The sequence below is a fragment of the Leucopleurus acutus genome (genome assembly GCF_964270905.1).
Source record: "Leucopleurus acutus genome assembly, chromosome: 9".
NCBI classification, from domain to species: Eukaryota; Metazoa; Chordata; class Mammalia; order Artiodactyla; family Delphinidae; genus Leucopleurus; species Leucopleurus acutus.
This window is the reverse complement of record NC_139144.1, coordinates 41,458,711-41,478,030: the sequence shown is the minus strand read 5'-3', so window position 1 is coordinate 41,478,030 and position 19,320 is coordinate 41,458,711. Positions and strand designations below refer to the sequence as shown.

At 38.2% G+C, this 19,320-nt stretch overlaps 1 protein-coding gene across 6 annotated transcripts in view; it reads right to left on the bottom strand.

Annotated features, from left to right (window-relative positions):
* The window catches only part of DGKB (diacylglycerol kinase beta), a gene marked incomplete at both ends in the record, with an annotated part of 637,756 nt that extends 618,757 nt beyond the window's left edge, over positions 1-18,999 (bottom strand). For all 6 annotated transcript variants that reach the window (XM_082846621.1, XM_082846623.1, XM_082846625.1 and 3 more), the window contains one exon: positions 18,930-18,999. In XM_082846621.1, coding sequence (XP_082702747.1) covers positions 18,930-18,999 — 70 coding nt within the window. The remainder of the gene's footprint in view (positions 1-18,929) is intronic.
* Between the last annotated feature and the right edge of the window lie 321 nt (positions 19,000-19,320).

Sequence of the window (19,320 nt, the reverse complement as noted above, 5' to 3'; positions counted from 1 at the left end):
ACTAAATTAAGGGACAGAATATTGAAATATGTAGATAAGCTGCAAGATTTAATTTTTAATTGATTTTCATTTCTTGTATCTTCAATTATAAATTTTTATTCCTAAACCAGCAGATTTTTAAAGTGTTTTCTCAAAAAAAATTTATCTCTGTGGTCTACTGAATATATATATCATTATATATATAAAATATATTATAATATATATTACATGTAACACATTTTATACATACACACACACACACACACACACACATAGAGAGAGAGAGGATACTTTTGTTGCAACAGAAATTAACCTTTGGGGGGAAAAACAGTTATTATAGCATCTTACTAAAGGTACAAAAAAAAAAAACACAAGGACACAAGATTTTATATTTTAGTTAACTTCAACTGAGAAAATGTAAAAAGTTGACAATACAATGTCAGAGATAAATTTTTAAATTTATGATTATTTTCTTAACTGAGAAAAAATGGCGATGTTTAAAATCAATTACCCCTAAACAACTCTCACAAAAATAACTAGATTAACAATCGAGAAGGAAGTGAAACTAAAGGTATTAAAATTTTCCCTGTTTCTCCATATTTTACAGATTACCTGCAAAGAATATATATGGCCTTTAAAAATAAATTTTAATTCCTTTAATTGCTCTTACTCCCCAGTCTATATTAGCATAACTGTAACCACATTGACTTTTCTTTTAGTTGCATAATCTTTTTCTCCTCATTTTTTTCTCTCTAAATAAACAGAAGTGATAAATGAAGTAAGATTCCATGTCTGAGAATGTAATAATTTTAGTTTTGCCAATTAAGATACTAATTTTTCTCTAGGATACTAATTTTCTCTCTCAGGATTATGATAAAGAAAAACAGTGATTGAGGGAAGAAAATAGGAATGAAGTAGAATGAAGAGGGAATACAGACTGAGAAAAAGGGAGGGTGAGAGATGGATCAAATTTAGTTATTTTGGAGAAGAAAATAAGCAGCAAAATATCTTCATTACTGATCAGAATTCAGATATTACATTATATAGCTAAAAAAATTATTAAGATCCTCAAAAGTTTCTTCATTAGCCTAGACTTGGAGAAATTTGTATATATGGTTTGATGTGTAATTACCAAGGCAAGTTACATCAGAGATTAGAAGACATATTAAGTTTATTTACACCTACTATTTTTTAAATTACTAAATTGATTTAGTCTTTGTCATTTAAGATCACATTAAACTTATAACAACGTCACTTAGGACCCTATTTTTATTGATTATAAAAATCATAATTTTAGACTTTTCAATTCTCATAATAAATGACCTGTTCCACACGGATCAGTCCCAAGAGAAACAGCTTGTTTGATGGACGTATAAACTGGAGACAAACTAAGAAAACTATGTACAGGTGAGCAGAGATACTACAGAACAGTCATTCAGCTGTTGTCCTGCATGTTTTCCTGGGTGGTGGGAAATACATGGCACCCAACAGGCTTGAACTGAAGAGCTCCTCTCTAGAGCAGGATGGTGTTTCAGATATACCAGGCTGTTCATTGGCTGCTTCCTAATAAGGCACTGCCACCACCCTCCAAAAATACTTTTTCAAAGGTTCACAAGTTAAACAAGTGAGGCAGGCAATTTCTTCTTTCCTTAAAATTAACGCTCTATTTGAAACAAAAGTAAAATCGAATTCCTACCTTTTGAAAACAAAAACATAACTGAATTCTTACCTGTACATTACAGCAACAAAGGCTAGACTGTGAGGTGGAGGACTGAAGGAACACAAATACACAGCTATCCTGGGCTTCCTGACTAATTCATTTCATTTTTGTCAACTGCATTAACTCTCCAAATGCAAACTTCCCTTTGCCCACTTACTGGATTATACCTTCAACATTTCTTGTTACTACCGTTGCCTGAGGCAGCCTATCTGATTTTACCTACCCTGCTCGGGCTTGCACAGAGCTGTAGTGTTAAACTTGCAGTAAAAAGGAGTCAAGCCTTTAAATGCATACTCAAACAACTTTGGCAGACCTCTTCCTATTTCTCCCTACTAAAGCCTGGAAGTGGATTCTGCCAAGAAGAAATGTACCTTCTCCATCGAAGCTTCTGCCCACAATCTCTGATTTTTTCATGAGTCTCTTACTGCTTTCAAAGTGACTCCAACTCCCTGCCCATCGGAACTATCTCAAGGCTGCCTTAAAAGGTGTACTGAAAACACATGGAAAATGATCCATTTCTCAGCCCAGCAGCCTCCAAGAAATATCAACTTTATATTTTGTCTTCTTAGCCAGAGCAAACATGTGCCTCCTTTATGAATAATTTGAACTTCCTAGTCCCTTTATTCATTTTTCCCCTTCCTATCCTCATTCCTGTTGGAGAGCAATTTTGTTTGTTTACACTTTGTTTTTAAACTAATGATCACCCAAAGGATAACATATAAAGAATCAGTACAGCAGAGTGATTAAATGCATGGATCCAAGACACAGTCCACCTGATTTGAGCCATGGCTCTATAATTTAATACCTCTATGACCTTAGGCAAGTTATTTAATTTCTCAGAGCTTCAGTTTCCTCATCTGTAAAATGGAGATAATCATAATAATTGCTGGCCTCATAGAGCTGCCATGGGGATTAAATATGTTAAAGCATAGGTACTTAGAAAAATGTGACCAAAGTGAACTCGTGATAATCTCTTTATAAGTATTAGATAGTATATTATATTTGCCATCCAAGATGTGTTCTGAGCAATAATAAATATCAGCATGCAAACATCTGGCTTGCTTTAAAAGTGCACCATTCTGAATACTCTAAAATAGACCCAAGGTCTGCAATGAGCTATCTTTTGTCCTCATGGGATGAAGCCATGAATAATAGCTGATCGTGACTACATAGGACACCAAAATAATGGTCTTGCCAGCATTGATCCTGTGGAACTAAGGCAAGATGGAGCCAAGACACTACAAAGGGCTATAAAAAGAGGAAGCAAAACAGGAGAAGAAAGGGCAGAATAGATGAATAAATGTTTTGTCTCCTTCGTTGTACTCTAGGTATATTTTTGATCAGATACTAGTGGTGTTACATTCTTTGTGAAACATGGACTGTTCCCGAGCACCCTTTAAACATTGTATGGAGTAATAGCATGGGAACAGTTGGAGAAGGCATTGCCCAGGATTTTTGACATTTTGTGGAATGGCTACACCTACATCAAGCATTCTATAGAAAGTTCCAGAAGCTTCCACTGTGGCATTTAAACTGACACTAGAGAGACACAGAGCATTTTAAGAGAAAAGTACTGACAACATGGAGTCATCTTGGACTCTGCAGTGAACCTGAAGAAGAAACATAGGCTTTGAAAATGCTGTATCCACTCCAAAGTTAGGAGCAAGCTATATTATGTGGAGGATGTGTGTGTGTGTATGTGTGTGTGTGTGTGTGTGTGTGTGTGTGTGTGTGTGTGTGTGTGTGTATGGATATGTATATATGGAGGAGAATCTGGAGAAATCTTGAGTAAGTGGCAGCATCTCTGTATATTGAGCTCTGTGCTATCAGTAGTTTAGAAAGCAAATTTTCATTAAATTAGGAAATGTTGAGATACATATGCTAAGCTCTTAAGCACCTGGGCAAGAGAACATAAAATAAATATATGCAATTCTGTGATACACTAGAAAGTTTTTACAAAATATGCTAGAGAGGATGGTTTAGGAAAAGAAAGCCAGTTAAGACTCAAACAAGACCTGGTAGGAGCAATCACATGGCCCAGAGCTAAGCTCTGCCAGCGATCAACCTCTCCAAGATGTCTGGATATCTCTGTGGTTTTTATTAATTCAAGGGAATCAAGAAAAGTCAGAGGTTATGGAGAACCAGGAAAAAAACAGAAAGAGTTGAAGGAGGAGGGATCATATATCAACCCATAAGATATGGCTAATTGAGAGCTGAGATGTTAGTGGACACGTTAGGTGGCTGAAATAAGAACTTCCAAACCTCACCTCATGAGTAGAGGTGACACCATGGGCAAGCTATGGGATCCACTTCAAAAGGACACCACACCACACCAGTGCAAAAGGACACACCAGTGCAAAAGGACACCACACAACACCAGTGCAATCGGGAGGAATGCATAGCACAGGTTATATGTATAAATTATGTTTCGAACGGATTCTTTCCTAGAGCTGGACAAAATGACATCCTATTGGATCTGACTGGGCTCCCTGTAATAGAGTCCTATTGGTGCCCCTAACTTGCCAGACCCTGAGAAAAGTGTAAAGAGTCCAAGGTGTCTGTACTAACAGAGGAAGAATTCTGGACAGAGTCTCAGGGGACTATTATTATTTAGTTCATCTCTGGGCATCACTGTCCACACTTCCCTAGAAAGACTATGGACATAACTCTCAGTGGTCTAAATGTACAAGGTTCTGTGCACCTGGGCTGACTGCACTGAGAAGCCCCTGCACGTGGACGCAGCACCTGTTAAGCAGACTAATGTTGCTAACTAAGGTCAATTCCAACTTCTTTTAGGTATTGCCCTATTCTTTACCTCTTACAGGAGAGACTGACTGGCATCTTCTCATGCTCTCCTTACATGCCTTTGTGCCAACTTGTATGGTCAGTTAGAGGTCAAAAATATCATGAGAGCAGTTCCAAATATTTCAGCCTACAGACTACAGTGAAAAGAAGCCAAACACAAAGTACAAACTTTTTTTGATACTGAAAGTTTTCAGATACCCAAGGAACTGAAAAGAGTAGATAAAAGGGAAACTACAAAGTAGGAGAAAGAGTTCTTTCATTTAATGTGGAATTTGGACTCAGAAACACTGAAGCAACATACAATTATAGGACACATGGAATTTTACCAGTGATCAATTTACGAATGTCTGTTTCTCCAAGATGGATTCTTTGAGGGACTACATTAAGGAACTCTTAAGTTAATGGTATTGTTTTTTACTTCTCAACTCTATGCTTTTTAGATCACACTGGGAGATAAGGTAATATAAGGAAAATTAGCAGAAAACTCAATATAATGGTGATGGCAGCCAATAGTAGAAAAAGAAGGAAGAATTCTGAAAGGTTCCCTTCACCAGAAAGCAACTTTGGAAATAGCAGAAATTATCATTCAATGGAGCTGTACCATATAATAGTGCCTCATAAATGACCTATGGAAGCAGTCACTGCTGCTTCAGAAATACTTCCCGGAGACGCTGAGAGTAACACCTGATGTCTTTGACACCCAAGAAGAGAAAAAAGACTGGAGATCATTAGAGTGCAAGTTTTCTGACCCCAAAGAGCCCAAAATGTTTAAGACGTTTAATTTTTTTAAAATTCTGCCACCCGTGAAGTGAATACGAGGGGAGTGGAAGGGAAAATGTGCCCTCCCAGAAAGGTTTATTTAAAATAATTCAGGCTCATAAGTTTAAAAAAATGTATGCAGTATTTTTTCCCATCACAACCAGTTAATTTGATATTGGTAATAGGGTATTTCAGTAATCACATCAAATCATATCCCACCAATAATCAGAATATATCCTTTGTTCTATGCTTTCTTTGGGATTCCTTTCATTACAGGCTACCTCCTTGAATATCTTCTAACTAAAGCAGAGCTTTTATGAGTAAATTTCTAGAGAAAGACTTTCATTTGGCAAAAATTTAAAAATACCACTATTAATCTCTGATATCCATAGGGAAACTATAAACGAGAAAGATTTGGCAGAATTGTGTAAACATCTGGAGGACTCTCCTCTCCAAGTCAAAGCCGTGGCTACCAGCATTTTACTCTTTTCCTGATTTTATTTTTCATTTGAGAGTTTTGATTTCCCACTGTATTCAGTTTGGGGGCAGGTTTCAAGGGACAGTGAATTATCCTAATCTAGTAAGAAACTAAGCCTTAAAAAGGTCTAGCAGTCATTTATCATTTGGCAGCTGTAGAAGCTCAAACAGTAACACATTCTGCTCCAAAGGCACTTATGACATGGGGCAGGACCCTCAACGTTCATTCAGTTGCAAGGAGTTCTCAAAGCATTCAGAAAAAGGGGAGACTTTGCCTGGAGTGGAGTTATTTGTCGCTTTCTCCCAGATCCTTCCTTTCTGTGTTCATTCTATAATATAAAGCACTGAAAAATAAATTAATGGTGATTGTTACTTGTAAGAAAAAGGTGTGTGTGTGTGCATAAATGTGTTTTAAGAAACTAATTTTTTTAAATAAAATTTACGAATTAAGCCTATTTTTCAGAGTAGACTCTAAAATACCTGTAAGTAAATGGGTTCCCCTTCATCCTCCCTGGATGAATACAGAAAAGTAGGTGAGTCTCCTAGCTTGAAAAGTAGGGCACAAATAGGATGGATCTAAAAACCCAGTGGTAGGGCACAGGGAAAAAAGAGGGATCAGAGACCAAGATGAGGAGACTTCTGGGCACAAGTCTGAGGCTGCCTTTATACAGAATGAAAGGCAACCTGGTGGGAAAATAATGTGTTTTCATCAACTTCTGGGCTACTGATTATGGTGGTAAAGACTATTATAAGCTTATATTCTTTGGGAGACAATTCTCAACGTTTCTTTCATGTTTCTGCAGGTTTTTCAAGCAGGGGCACAGACTACTTTTTTTTCTCTAAACTATCATTTCAAGGATGTTTTTGGAGTGAAAAACCTTGAGAGACACTGATTGTGACCCTCTGTTGAGCAAACGGAAGGTTTGTTTACTGTCTATTAAAAAACATTCAGCTTCCCTAAACTTGGAGTTCTCCTATGACTCAACCCACTGCTTGTGCAAAGGTTACCTGGCCCTTTTCATCTTTCCCTGTGAAAACTAAAGTAGGGGGCTTCCCTGGTGGTGCAGTAGTTAGGAATCCACCTGCCAATGGAGGGGACACGGGTTTGAGCCCTGGTCTGGGAGGATCCCACATGCCGCAGAGCAGCTGAGCCCATGCACCACAACTACTGAGCCTGCACTCTAGAGCCTGTGAGCCACAACTACTGAGCCCGCGTGCCACAACCACTGAAGCCTGAACACCTAGAGCCCGCGCTCCACAACAGGAGAGGCCACCGCGGTGAGAGGCCCGTGCACCGCAACAAGGAGTGGACCCTGCTTGCCGCAGCTAGGGAGAGCCCGCGTGCAGCAACAAAGACCCAACACAGCCAAAAATAAATTAATTAATTAAAAATAAAATAAAATAAAGTAGGGAGCCAATAAAAGCACGAGGTACATGATGTTTTCTGTGACATGATAAACAAAGTCCTCTTTCTCTGCCTCAGGAGTCTTGCATCTTCTTCTAGCAATCATGACGCCTCAGCAAGCTAACTTCTTACACTGTAAGTAGGGTAAGATCTCAGACCGCTACAGTCTTGGCAATGTTCTTCCTTATAAAATACATTTTTGGGTATGAGAAAATAATCCTTGCACCTGAAGATGCCTAGGCAAGGCTATGAAAGAGGCCGCAGGATTTCACGAGAAACTGGAAAACTGGGCCACAAGAAGTAGGAATGTATTTCTCACATAATCTCATAGACGCAAACGTAAAATTCAATAAATAATAAAATTAGAAACGTGTACTTGGGAGAAGCAGAGATACTGAACTACAGAAAAAGAAAAGAAATAGTAGAAAGATAACTCAGAACATCCTAATGATAATAACAATGAAAGCAGTAATTAACTTACATATGGTAGTTTGCATTTTACAAAGCATTTCCGCACATATTATTTTATGAGTCTTACAACATTCTTGTGAGTAGGTTTTATTATTTTCTTAATTACACAGCAGAGAAAATTAAACTTTAGAAAGGTTATGTAACTTGCTAGCGGCCAAAATGAATACATTAAGTAAATAAACAGTAGAGAAGTACTTAAGAAAACTGAATAAAACCAAAACAAAAATCTAGATTTGGCCATAAGCTCAGAATCTTTCAGCACCAAGTTTTTCCCTTTATATGCTGCCCTCCTTGTTCCCTATAAACATGTCTTTTTCTCTTATGTGAAAAAACAAAATCCCTCTTTTTATTCTATTAACTTTAGATATGATCTTTCCTCTTTTTTTTTTTTTTTTCACGGCTAAGATTCTATAATTGTAGTTTAGGTATTCTCTCTGCCTCTCTTCTTTTCCACTCAGTTAATATCTTTACTTTCTCCCAATGACTGTATGTCGATAGACAATGTTTTACTAATGCCATTCACAGATCCATATTTTATGATTGTTGCTGAATTCTTCAATCTTGCCCTCAGTGTTTATACACATGTCCATGTGCACACATACATGCTCAGACACAAATAGGTACATATACCAACACATACTTCCAATTCTTCCCTAATGTGTCACCTTCTTTCATGCCTCAGCACATGCTCCGATATCTAATTGGAGTTTCTCTGCTTTCTTAACCCCCATTCAATACTTTCAATTAAAATTACAATTCCACTCCCCTTTCAATACCTATCCACACGAAGAGTTAAAAGCTCTTGGAGAGTCTTGCATAGATTTTGGTTCAAGATAGTGACATAGGAGGCTGCTGAACTCACCTCCTCCCATGGACACACCAAATCTACAGCTACCTATGGAATAATTTGCTCTGAAAGAACTCTGTAAACTAGGTGAACTTGAACGACCCCTACGCATAGGGTAAACAAGAAAAAACCAACATCAGAATAGGTAGGAGAGGGCTTCCCTGGTGGCGCAGTGGTTGAGAATCTGCCTGCCAATGCAGGGGACACGGGTTCGAGCCCTGCTCTGGGAAGATCCCACATTCTGCGGAGTAACTAGGCCTGTGTGCCACAACTACTGAGCCTGCGCGTCTCGAGCTTGTGCTCCGCAACAAGAAAGGCCGCGACAGGGAGAGGCCTGCGCACCGCAATGAAGAGTGGCCCCCGCTTGCCGCAACTAGAGAAAAGCCCACGCACAGAAACGAAGACTCAACACAGCCAAAAATAGTTAATTAATTAAAAAAATAAAAATAGGTAGGAGAGGCTGAGGCACAAGCTTGCCATGAACCCCACCCCTACTGTGGTGACACACAACTGGGAGGGAGCTCACAACTCCCAGCTTGTCCCTGAGGAGCCAGGGGTTTGAACCCCGCCTATGGTGCCCCAACTTTGAATACTTCCACCTGAGAGACGGGCCCCCAAAACATCTAGCTTTGAAAGCCAGTGGGGCTTGTGTCTAAGAGACCCACAGGCTATAGGGAACTGAGAAACTGCTCTTCACAGGCTCAGGCAGACTCCCTGTGGCTAAGCCCCCAGGTCCAGTGCAGAGGCAGCAGGTTAAAATCTGTAATGCTCCAATTTCAAAATGAGAATATATTATGTATTGCTTATCAGATGTCTGTACATAGATAGAGAGATATAGATACACGTACACATTAATGTGATCGATACCACAGGGAGGAGATCATGGAGTGATACAGAATTTTAAATGAGTAAAATGGTTTCTTCCAGGAGAAGGTATGCAACATTTTGTGTAGGAAAGATGTCCAGTCTTTCCATTAAAAAGGACTACTTGCTTATCGTAAAAGCTGTGGCCTGAGGAGCAAGTATCTAATTCACTACACATCTAGGGGCTGACTGCAACACTCTGCAGAAGCAGGCACCACCTTTGCTCTGTCTCCCCCGCCTCAGTCCAGGTTGCTTAATATACCAGAAAGGAGCTTGCACACAGGTCTAGTGCCGCAGCTTTTGCAGCTGGGCCCAGGGGATGCATCCCTTGATTAACTGGCTCTGGTGGCCAGTGAGGTTTATGTTCTGGGGTCCCACAAGCCTGTAACAGAGAATCCATTCTTAACTGCCTGATCCCCAGGGCACAGCATAGAGGCTACAGAGTGAAACACACAGTGTCTCAGAGAAAGATGCCTATTTGCAGATCATGTACCAACAGGTACCTGAAAGGGTGCTCTACATCACTCATCATCAAGAAAATGCCAATCAAAATCACAATGAGGGGACTTCCCTGGTGGCGCAGTGGTTAAGAATCCGCCTGCTGGGGCTTCCCTGGTGGCACAGCGGTTGAGAGTCCGCCTGCCGATGCAGGGGACACGGGTTCGTGCCCCAGTCCGGGAGGATCCCACATGCTGCAGAGCGGCTGGGCCCGTAAGCCATGGCCGCTGAGCCTGTGCGTCTTGAGCCTGTGCTCCGCAACGGGAGAGGCCACAACAGTGAGAGGCCCGCGTACCGCAAAAAAAAAAAAAAAAAGAATCCACCTGCCAATGCAGGGGACACGGGTTCGAGCCCTAGTCCAGGAAGATCCCACATGCCGCCAAGCAACTAAGCCCGTGTGCCATAACTGCTGAGTCTGCACTCTAGAGCCCGCGATCCACAGCTACTGAATGAAGCCCACGAGCCTAGAACCCGTGTTCTGCAACGAGAAGCCTCCGCAATGAGATGCCACACACCGCAACAAAGAGTAGCCCCCGCTAGCTGTAACTAGAGAAAGCCCGTGCGCAGCAACAAAGATCCAATGCAGTCAAAAATTAAATAAATAAAAATTTTGAAAAATCACAATAACACTTCACACCTGTCAGAATGGTTATCATCAAAAAGATAAGAGATAACAAGTATTGGCAAGGATATGCACAAGAACCTTGTACACTGCCGATGGAAATGTAAATTGGTGCAGCCACTATGGAAAACAGTATGGAGGGTTTTCCAAAATTTAAAAATAGAACTACCATATTTTCCAGCAATTCCACTTCTGGGTATATACCTGAAAGAAATAAAATCAATATCCTGAAGAGATATCTGCATCTTCATTTTCACTGCAGCATTATTTGCAATAGCCAAGACATGGAAACAACCTAAGTGTCCGTAGACAAATAAATGGTAAAGATAATGGTAAAGACAGAAAAATGGTATATAAATGGCATTTAACATTTTATATATAATTTTCTTTACAACTTATTTGTATACATATATAATCTACCCATTAGAAAGAAGAACATCCTGCCATTTGTGACAACAACATGGGTAGACCTTGAGGGCATTATGTTAAGTGAAATAAGTCAGAAAAGAGAAAGACAAATACTGTAAAATCTCACTTACATGTGGAATCTTACAGAATTTAACTTACAACGAACAAAATGGTGGTTCCCCAAGGCAAGGGGCCGGGGGTGAAATGGGTAAAGGTGTTTAAAAGGTACAAACTTCCAGTTATAAGTATAGCAGAGCACCGTGACTATAGTTAACAATGCTGTACTGTATATTGGAAAGTTGCTAAGAGAGAGCACCTTAAAAGTTCTCTAGAAAAAGAATTTTCCCTGTGTGGTGATGGATGTTAATTAAATTTATTGTGGTAATCATTTGCAATACATATCAAATCATTATGTTGTACACCTAAAACAACGTTTTATGTAAACTGTACCTCAATTAAAAAGAATCTTGCATATATAATATCCAGAGTAAGTATTTCACTGCTTTATCATCGTTTGCCATGATATTTGTCTCTCTGAATAGACTAACCTCTTTGATGGAAAGAACTATGATATCCATTTCTGTATTACCTAGAACCAAGCATAATGCCTAAGAGTGAAGGGTACTCAGTACTGTTGGCTGAATAACGACCAGCGAGTAAAATTAAGTCCGTCTAAGTCTGCAGACTCATATTTGTGTGTGTGTGTGTGTGGGGCACTTCCTGCTGTAATGTGGGTGGTGGCATCTAAGGAAACTTCTAGCAAATCACAACCTTTAATCTACAGCTGAATTAAGGATGAAGTACATAACTTAATCTGTATGAATCTTTGCGATAACTTTTGTTACAATTTGTCATACTAATATTAGCAATAAAAACAAGAGTAATTATTTATAGGTGGGGAGCACTGTCCTCCTTTTATAAGATGAAGAAACAAGCTTAAAGTGATTGTGATGACTTGCTTAAGGTTCCAAGGTAAATAGTAGGTTATATTTTATTTGTGTGATACTGTCCACATTAGTAGTTTCACCAAGTAGTTCAGTCTCCCCCAATGCTGGATAGACAGAAGGAATGCATTTCTCTACTCCCTTGAAGTTAGATGTGGTCATGTGGATTGCTTTGGCCAAAGAAACGTAAGCAAAACATTATCAGGGAGAAGCCTTAAGAGCTAGCACCCAATGCACAAAGTCTATTTCTCTGTCACAGCATCTGCCAATTTTAAAGTTGATGACTGCTCCATTTGACTGGGACTTTTGATCAAGGATAATGTGAAATTAAACCATTTGCTGATTCAGATTTGGAAATGTAATAGGAGCAAGAAATAAACTTCTGTTTTGTTAAGCCACTGAGATTTTGTGAATTTTTCAATCACAGTCTAATTTGGTCCACTTTGACCAAAATACTTCACAGAAGTCCTAACTTCACTATTAAAGTTTGTTTGACCATAAAACTTAATTTAAGGTTTTGGGGCAAGTTTGAGAAGTTGAAAAAGATGTTTAAAAATCATTGAAAATGATATATTTTTAGCATACTAAAATAATGGAGACTTAGACATTCATAGTTATTACTTTCTTTTACTACTGCAGATTTAGGTATTGAAAAACTTAAGGTATATGGACCCAGAGAAGCCACCAACAGGAAATTCAGTCTGAAGCAGTACAACACATAGGAACTGGAGCCAGAGATGAGGCGAAAGAGATTATGCAGCCAACATACATTCCAGAAATAAAATCTGGGTCAGAGCCAGGAACTGCCGAGCTAATCAATGTGAATCAGAAGAAACAGGGTCGGAAATGAGAGACATGTATTATCTAAAATAGAGTCAGAGATCCTGATTTCAGACAAGTGTCAGGGCAAAATGAAGACGTTCCACATAAGTAGTATAACTGAGGAATCATAAATCAAAGAACAAAAAGTCCTCATTTGATATTAAACCACCACAGTCACCACCATCATGAGTCTCATCAAGACAATAACTGATTGAGTCCTGAGCACTTTCCAGGCCTCTTCACACTTAATCATCATTGCAATCCCAGGACAAAGGTGAAGAAAACGAGGTGCACATCACGGTACTGGAACTCAAACCCAGTCTAGTCTAACACCAAATTATGTGTTCTCAGCCACTAGGTTAATTGACTCTGTGCCATTTATTCTTCTGTCTTGTACAAAGAGAGTAATTAAGTGGCTTGGCCTCCCAAAACAGAGTCAGTGTACAATAACAAAGGACCTAGGACAAACTTAAGAGCTAATCCCAGTGGGACAAATTAGAAAGAGGGCTAATATGTGATCTAAATTTGCTTAACAATAAATTGAATATGCACAGGTCAGGAGGTCTAGTCTCTCCCTCCAGTCTCCTTAACCCATCATGTATGGATGAAGCACAAAACACATCTCAAAGACACAGATCATCGTGCTAGAGGGTGGGGTTTCTTGGGAGAGGAAAGCTACTTAAAATGGCCAAGCACTTTACCAAATGTTTTATTATAATGGCTTCCTGAGTTTATTCTCCTCTCTTTTCCCTCCTATGTTTTTCATAAGGAAGAGTGAAGGAGGTTCCAGAGACGGGAGAATAGCAGCGTGGGTAGAATGATGATAACTGCTCACGGAGGTTGACACAGGATCCCCGCCATGTAGCAGGATAAGGGAGCAGAAAGGTGTTCTGGGACCAAAGCCATAGTTAGAAGCTCTGCTTCTTTGCTTTGTCCTGTGTACAAAAGCCCTTTGAGAGATGGCTGTGGCTGATGGAGATAAGAGGACCTGAATCCTGGGTTCTAGATTCCCCTATTTTAGAAACACGATTACCAATCTGTTTATTAACAAAGTGATCTCTGTAAGAAATATAAATGAATTACTACTGTTTCGATCTTTGTTATTGCTTATTGTGCCACAGCAATAGGCCAGGCAATGTGCCTGATGGAGATCATCTGCCACCTCTAAGGCTTATTGTGAGTATTAAATGAATTAATATTTGTATATTATTTAGAATAGGGTACTAAAAATCGATTATTTACGATAATGATGATTACTGTCTCATTAAATCCTACAACACTGTGAGGTAGAATTCTTTTCCAGGTGAGGAAGCTGAGGCACAGGTAGTACATGTAAGCGTCCCAAGGTCCCAAGGCTAGTAAGTTGAAGTTGGGGCTGTGGTTCAACACTGTCGAGTATTAGTTTGCCTACAAAGCCTGTGCTCTTTCCACTAAGCCACACCACACGCCTCACTTCAATGGAAGAAACTGTACACTAGGTCCAAATATTAGGCATGCTGGTCCTTATTGAAAAGAACAAGTCATCAAATAATTCTGCAACTCTCTACAATGCCAGCTGCTATAAAAAGTGTGAAATTTATGAGAGTTTGGAAGTGTTCCCACTGTAATAACATAGTATTTTTCAAAAATAATGTACACGCTATATAACACGCTTTGTATACAGCAAATAAAAAGCTAATCCTAAGTGACGATACGTGGGCAGATAATGAATCACTTGGAAATACTGTGTAGATTTTACATAGAAAATATTATTATCCATGAAAAGATTCCAGGAAGCAACGACAAACTAATAGTGTGATAAGCTCAATTCTCTACACGGCAGGAGTGAGAGCTGTCTGTCTTATCACAACAGTTTGGATGACTTTTTATGAAGAGTGGAAAAGAAAAGGATACTCCTCTCCCACATATCAATGGAAATGCTCCCCATAGAGGGACTCAGCCTGAAACCCTAAACAGGAGCATGGGCTCAGCATGCTGTAGGCAGCCACAGCAGGCTTCACATTAGCTGCCTTCAGCCTTTGTGGGGACAACACAGATCCGAGGCTGCCAACAGCACCAGAAGCTTCTACCTTGTGGGAAGAATGTGGTCTTATAGCAGAAAAAAAAGACATTGGCTCTTAATGCTCTAAAATGCAGCACTTTTTAACTTGATCATCAACAATATGTTCAAACAGCCAACATAACACACTCACTCCCTCTCTATTAAAATAATAATCGTAAACAGTTATATAACTTGCAACTCACCAGGCACTGTTCTCATTACTTGACATATATTAACTCATTCAATTTAATCCTTACAACATTCGACATTATTTATTATTTTTCCCATTTTACAAGTATGAAAATTGGGACACAGAGATGTTATATAACTTGAAAGTCAGACATCTAAAATATGGTACGACCAGGATTTGAACACAGCTGTCTGATGTGCTACCTGCCTAGCCAGGAATGCTGTGCCAACGTCCCTCTATTTTTCCCCCAATTAATTATGAGGAAAGCCCAGAAACTGAAACAATATGTATAGTTACAGGGTGTAATGGACTAAAATTTGTGTCTCCCCTAATGCATATGTTGAAACCATACCTCGCAGTATGAGGGATCTTTGAGAGGTAAATAGAATTAGATGAGGTTCTTAGGGTAGAACCCTGATGAACTGGATTAGTGCCCTTATAAGAATCCCAGGAGAGCTTGCTGCTCTTCTCTTGCTCCTTCCACCATGTGAGAATACAAGAAGTTGGCGGTTTGCAGCCCCAAAGAGGACCTTTACCAGAATCCATGCTCGCACCCTAATCTCAAACTTCCAGCCTCCAGAACTATGAGCAATAATTTTCTGTTGTTTATAAGTCACCCAGTCTATGGTACTTCGTTATAGCAGCCTAAACAGAATACGACACGATATATTGTGGCACTTGTGGAGAGAACTCAAGATCAGATAACTTGAGAAAAAGATCTTTATGGTATTATTTAAGTACAGCACTGAATGATTTGGTTTTGTGGGTAGGGGTTTCATGAACTCATTCATCTCAACCAAGAATTTGACGACCCCACCCCATTCCCCAAAAGCGTATAGAACACTTATTTGAAATATATCAGATATAATCTTAGCATGCTGCAAATTTAAACTTAAATTAATAACTTTTTAAAAATTTAGGCATTTAATACATAGAAACAATTTCTTATGGAAAGTTACAAAACAATTAAAATCTAATATATCACTTTTCTAATAGACTACAGAGGGATGTCACTTTGCCAACACTGCATTGCAACATGAAAAATCTGGTCCTTAAATGCTGCTGATAAACTGATCACATGTACTGAATAGCATGGAAAATATACCACTTTTATAATCTTCAGGATAATAAGTTTGTTTTCTGTTATGTTTTGACAATGGCAATTCATTACACAAAGATTCATCTAATCATAATATTCTTTGCTATTTAATTATACAGGAAACTTCTTAGAGGATTCGGTCTAACACTCTTCATTGTTGTCTTGGTTATTTTAAAAAGAGTAGCAAGTCTAATGATCATGGAATCAGCACTATTTATTTCCTTCACAGTTAACATGTCTTCTCATAAGATCCATTTTAACCATGTTCTTATACTCACTGTGTCACTACTCACTACCAACTTATTGAATGCCCGTTAATCTTTGTCTCAAGAGGTTAGAACTTTTACATTTATGACAATTCTTTTTACCACCTGTCTTAGGTATTTCTGCAAACCTATTACTAAATCAAGCATTTTAATGATATAATTAAATGTACCTCCATATTCCTTAGCCAATAAAATAAAAGTGGCAGCCTGTAATATATTTAATACTTTAGTACTAAATTCTGTTTATCAGTTCAAATGCAATTTGACTATCTAAGCAAAAGTTATTGTAAATAATAATTTATCTATTATGGCAATAATTTATCTATTTTATACTAGTGCCTCCACAGGCATGTTTCCTGTAAGTACCCGAACACTGGAAAATATATTTTAATAATCCAGCTAAATTTAGCATAATCTAAACCAAACCATTATGTTTATTTTACTTGGGAGATTATGTCACCAAATTCCCCTGTCCTCCAAGTCAAATTTTTAGAGCTAAATTTTAGAACTGTCTCTTTCTGTCTCTCTCTCTCTCTCTCTCTCAATTCTCGTAATTTATTATTGCCCAAGTTCTCTTCCACTAGTTTTAATGATGTAATATTTGAATCTATGCTTTTCTGGTCATCATTCTCCATCCACGTTTTTTTTAGTCTATTCCAGTAGCCCACTGGCCTAATTTCAGTCTCTCTGTCACATATACTATTTTCGTATTTGTAAATTAAGCTTCTTGGAGCATAGCATTGTTCATGTCGCCCTATGCTTAACATTCTACAATTACTCTTCACTGCCTAACTCAAGTTGAACATTGTATATTTAAATTCTATCTCATTTTTATAGCCTTACCTCCACTTACTCCCTTAATTTGTAGTGTGGCTAAATGTAGCTCATCCCACTCCCTCAAATATATGCTAAATTTTTCCTTTAATTTATATCATTTTTTCTGCATTTACCATGAATCTATTTTTTAGGATTCATTTCAAATTCTACTTCTTCCATGAAGCCTTCCCTTTTTCCATCTCTAGCTGCATACTATTGCCCTACAGATCCCTAAACTTTGCTTGTAGCACTTAGATATTTCACCTAGATATCGTTTATCCTAGAGTTGTTTATCCATTAGTTTCTAGCCTTCATTAAACTGTAAATTCCAAAAAGGGAGGGTCCATATCTGTTCATATTTGCATCTCCTACAGTGCCAAGCAGAATACCCTCCCTAAAGAAGATGTTCAGACATATTTACTTAATTATTGGATATATCACAACAGTAAAGAGCATATAGAAATTACAAAACATAGGTAAATCATTTTTTAGCCAGTTTAGAAATCACTGAGTATAAACATGCAGACAGGAATTCAGCCATTCTGGGATAAATTGTCTTCATGTGATAAGTAGATGAATTGTGCTTCCAGTGGCTCAAAACAGTTTTTCAGTATAAGGACCACATTTTGATGTCAACAATTTCTGATTCTCCCCTCCATTTGATAGTTGCTGTATTTTTATCATTATTGATGGAGAAAACTTACAGGTTACATGGGTTTGCATCTCCCTTACAAATACCCACCAGCACTCTGATAACCTCACCCAGAACACTTCAGCTCTCCAGTTAGGAAAAGTCTGGAAAAACCTATGAAATTGGCCTCTTCAGATGATATACATTGTTTATTAATGTTCCTGACTTATACTATGTACCCCATAAATGTGTTATTATTTACTCACATATCTATTTCTTATTATTCCAATCCTCCATTTGAGTCTAATCCTTTTCTCTGCCTCTTCATAATATGATTTAATTCACTCCTGACACTTCTCTCCTACATGACCCAATTCTCTGCATAAGCATCTCCAGCTGTTCCAGTTTTTGCCTCTTTCACTATTGCGTGATATTGGTTCTTTTTTGGCTTTCCACTTCTTGCATTTTATTCTCTAACACTAACCATTCTTATTACATTCCCTGCATATTATTTTTTCTCTACTCATCGTGCTCCCAGGCTTTTGCTCCCTCCTATTTATTAGTTGCTTCATTTTCTCTCTTCAATACCTTGACACAGTTGCTACCCATATTTATTGTTGAAACTCAATTTGTGAAACAGATGTATTTTTGAAAATCCATGGTAAAAACAATAAATAAATACAATTTTACTGTTTATGTGTAAAGAAGCTTACCATATTTAAAAATTGCATACTATAAAGTGAATCACCATGGCCTATCTTTTGTATCAATACACACAACTAAACAACGTGGTGTAAGATCCTACACCTTCTCTTTCTTTTACAACCTCTAATTTCAATGCCATGATGTATCTATGACTCCCTACTCCCAATCTTTTTGAAATGTTATGCAGGAAAAAAAAAAATCTCACTTTTCTCCTTACTTCTGCTTATCCTTCTTCTTGGTTACAGACTCAACAGTCTCCATTCTCCCAAACTATCTCATCCTTTGCTTCACATCTATTACAGCGGGAGTGTTTCCAAGTTCACTTTTGCATCTAAAGTTCTAGTTCTTTTTCTTTGAGATCTAATGTTCGATTTAAGTTTACCTTTTCCTTTTTCTCATGCCAAACTGGTAGTCTCAAGTTCACTTACTTGAAAACACAAAAGACACACCTGTATTTATCCCAATGCTGAATGGGATTTATAACCTGTTTTGGTAAGTAAATAATTACGTTGTTTAGTGCAAATACCAAGTCAAATCATATTATCAATATGAATACTTACATTCAGCATATTTCTGAAGCTGGGAAAATTCTGAGGGGCTGAGATGGACCCATTTTTCCTGGTTTGTCATGGTGGTGGTGAGATCTCTTACATACCAGGTGAGAAATTCTTTATTCAGATGTTTGGCAGAATTTATGCTTCAAAGTTTCCACATGGCATGTTTCATTATAAAATACCTCAAGCTTTCAAAATATGCAATCTGTCAACAATGAGACCACTGTGGATATGGGTTTGTAGTTTCAATAACGTATTAAAGCACTGCAGAAAGAAAAAGAAAGATTGAAAGATTAGTATCATTAAACAAAGAAAAAAATTGACAAGTTATAGAATGTTAAAGATTTTTAATCCCTAAATAATATATTTCAGTTATTCTATTTTGCATAATAATCTT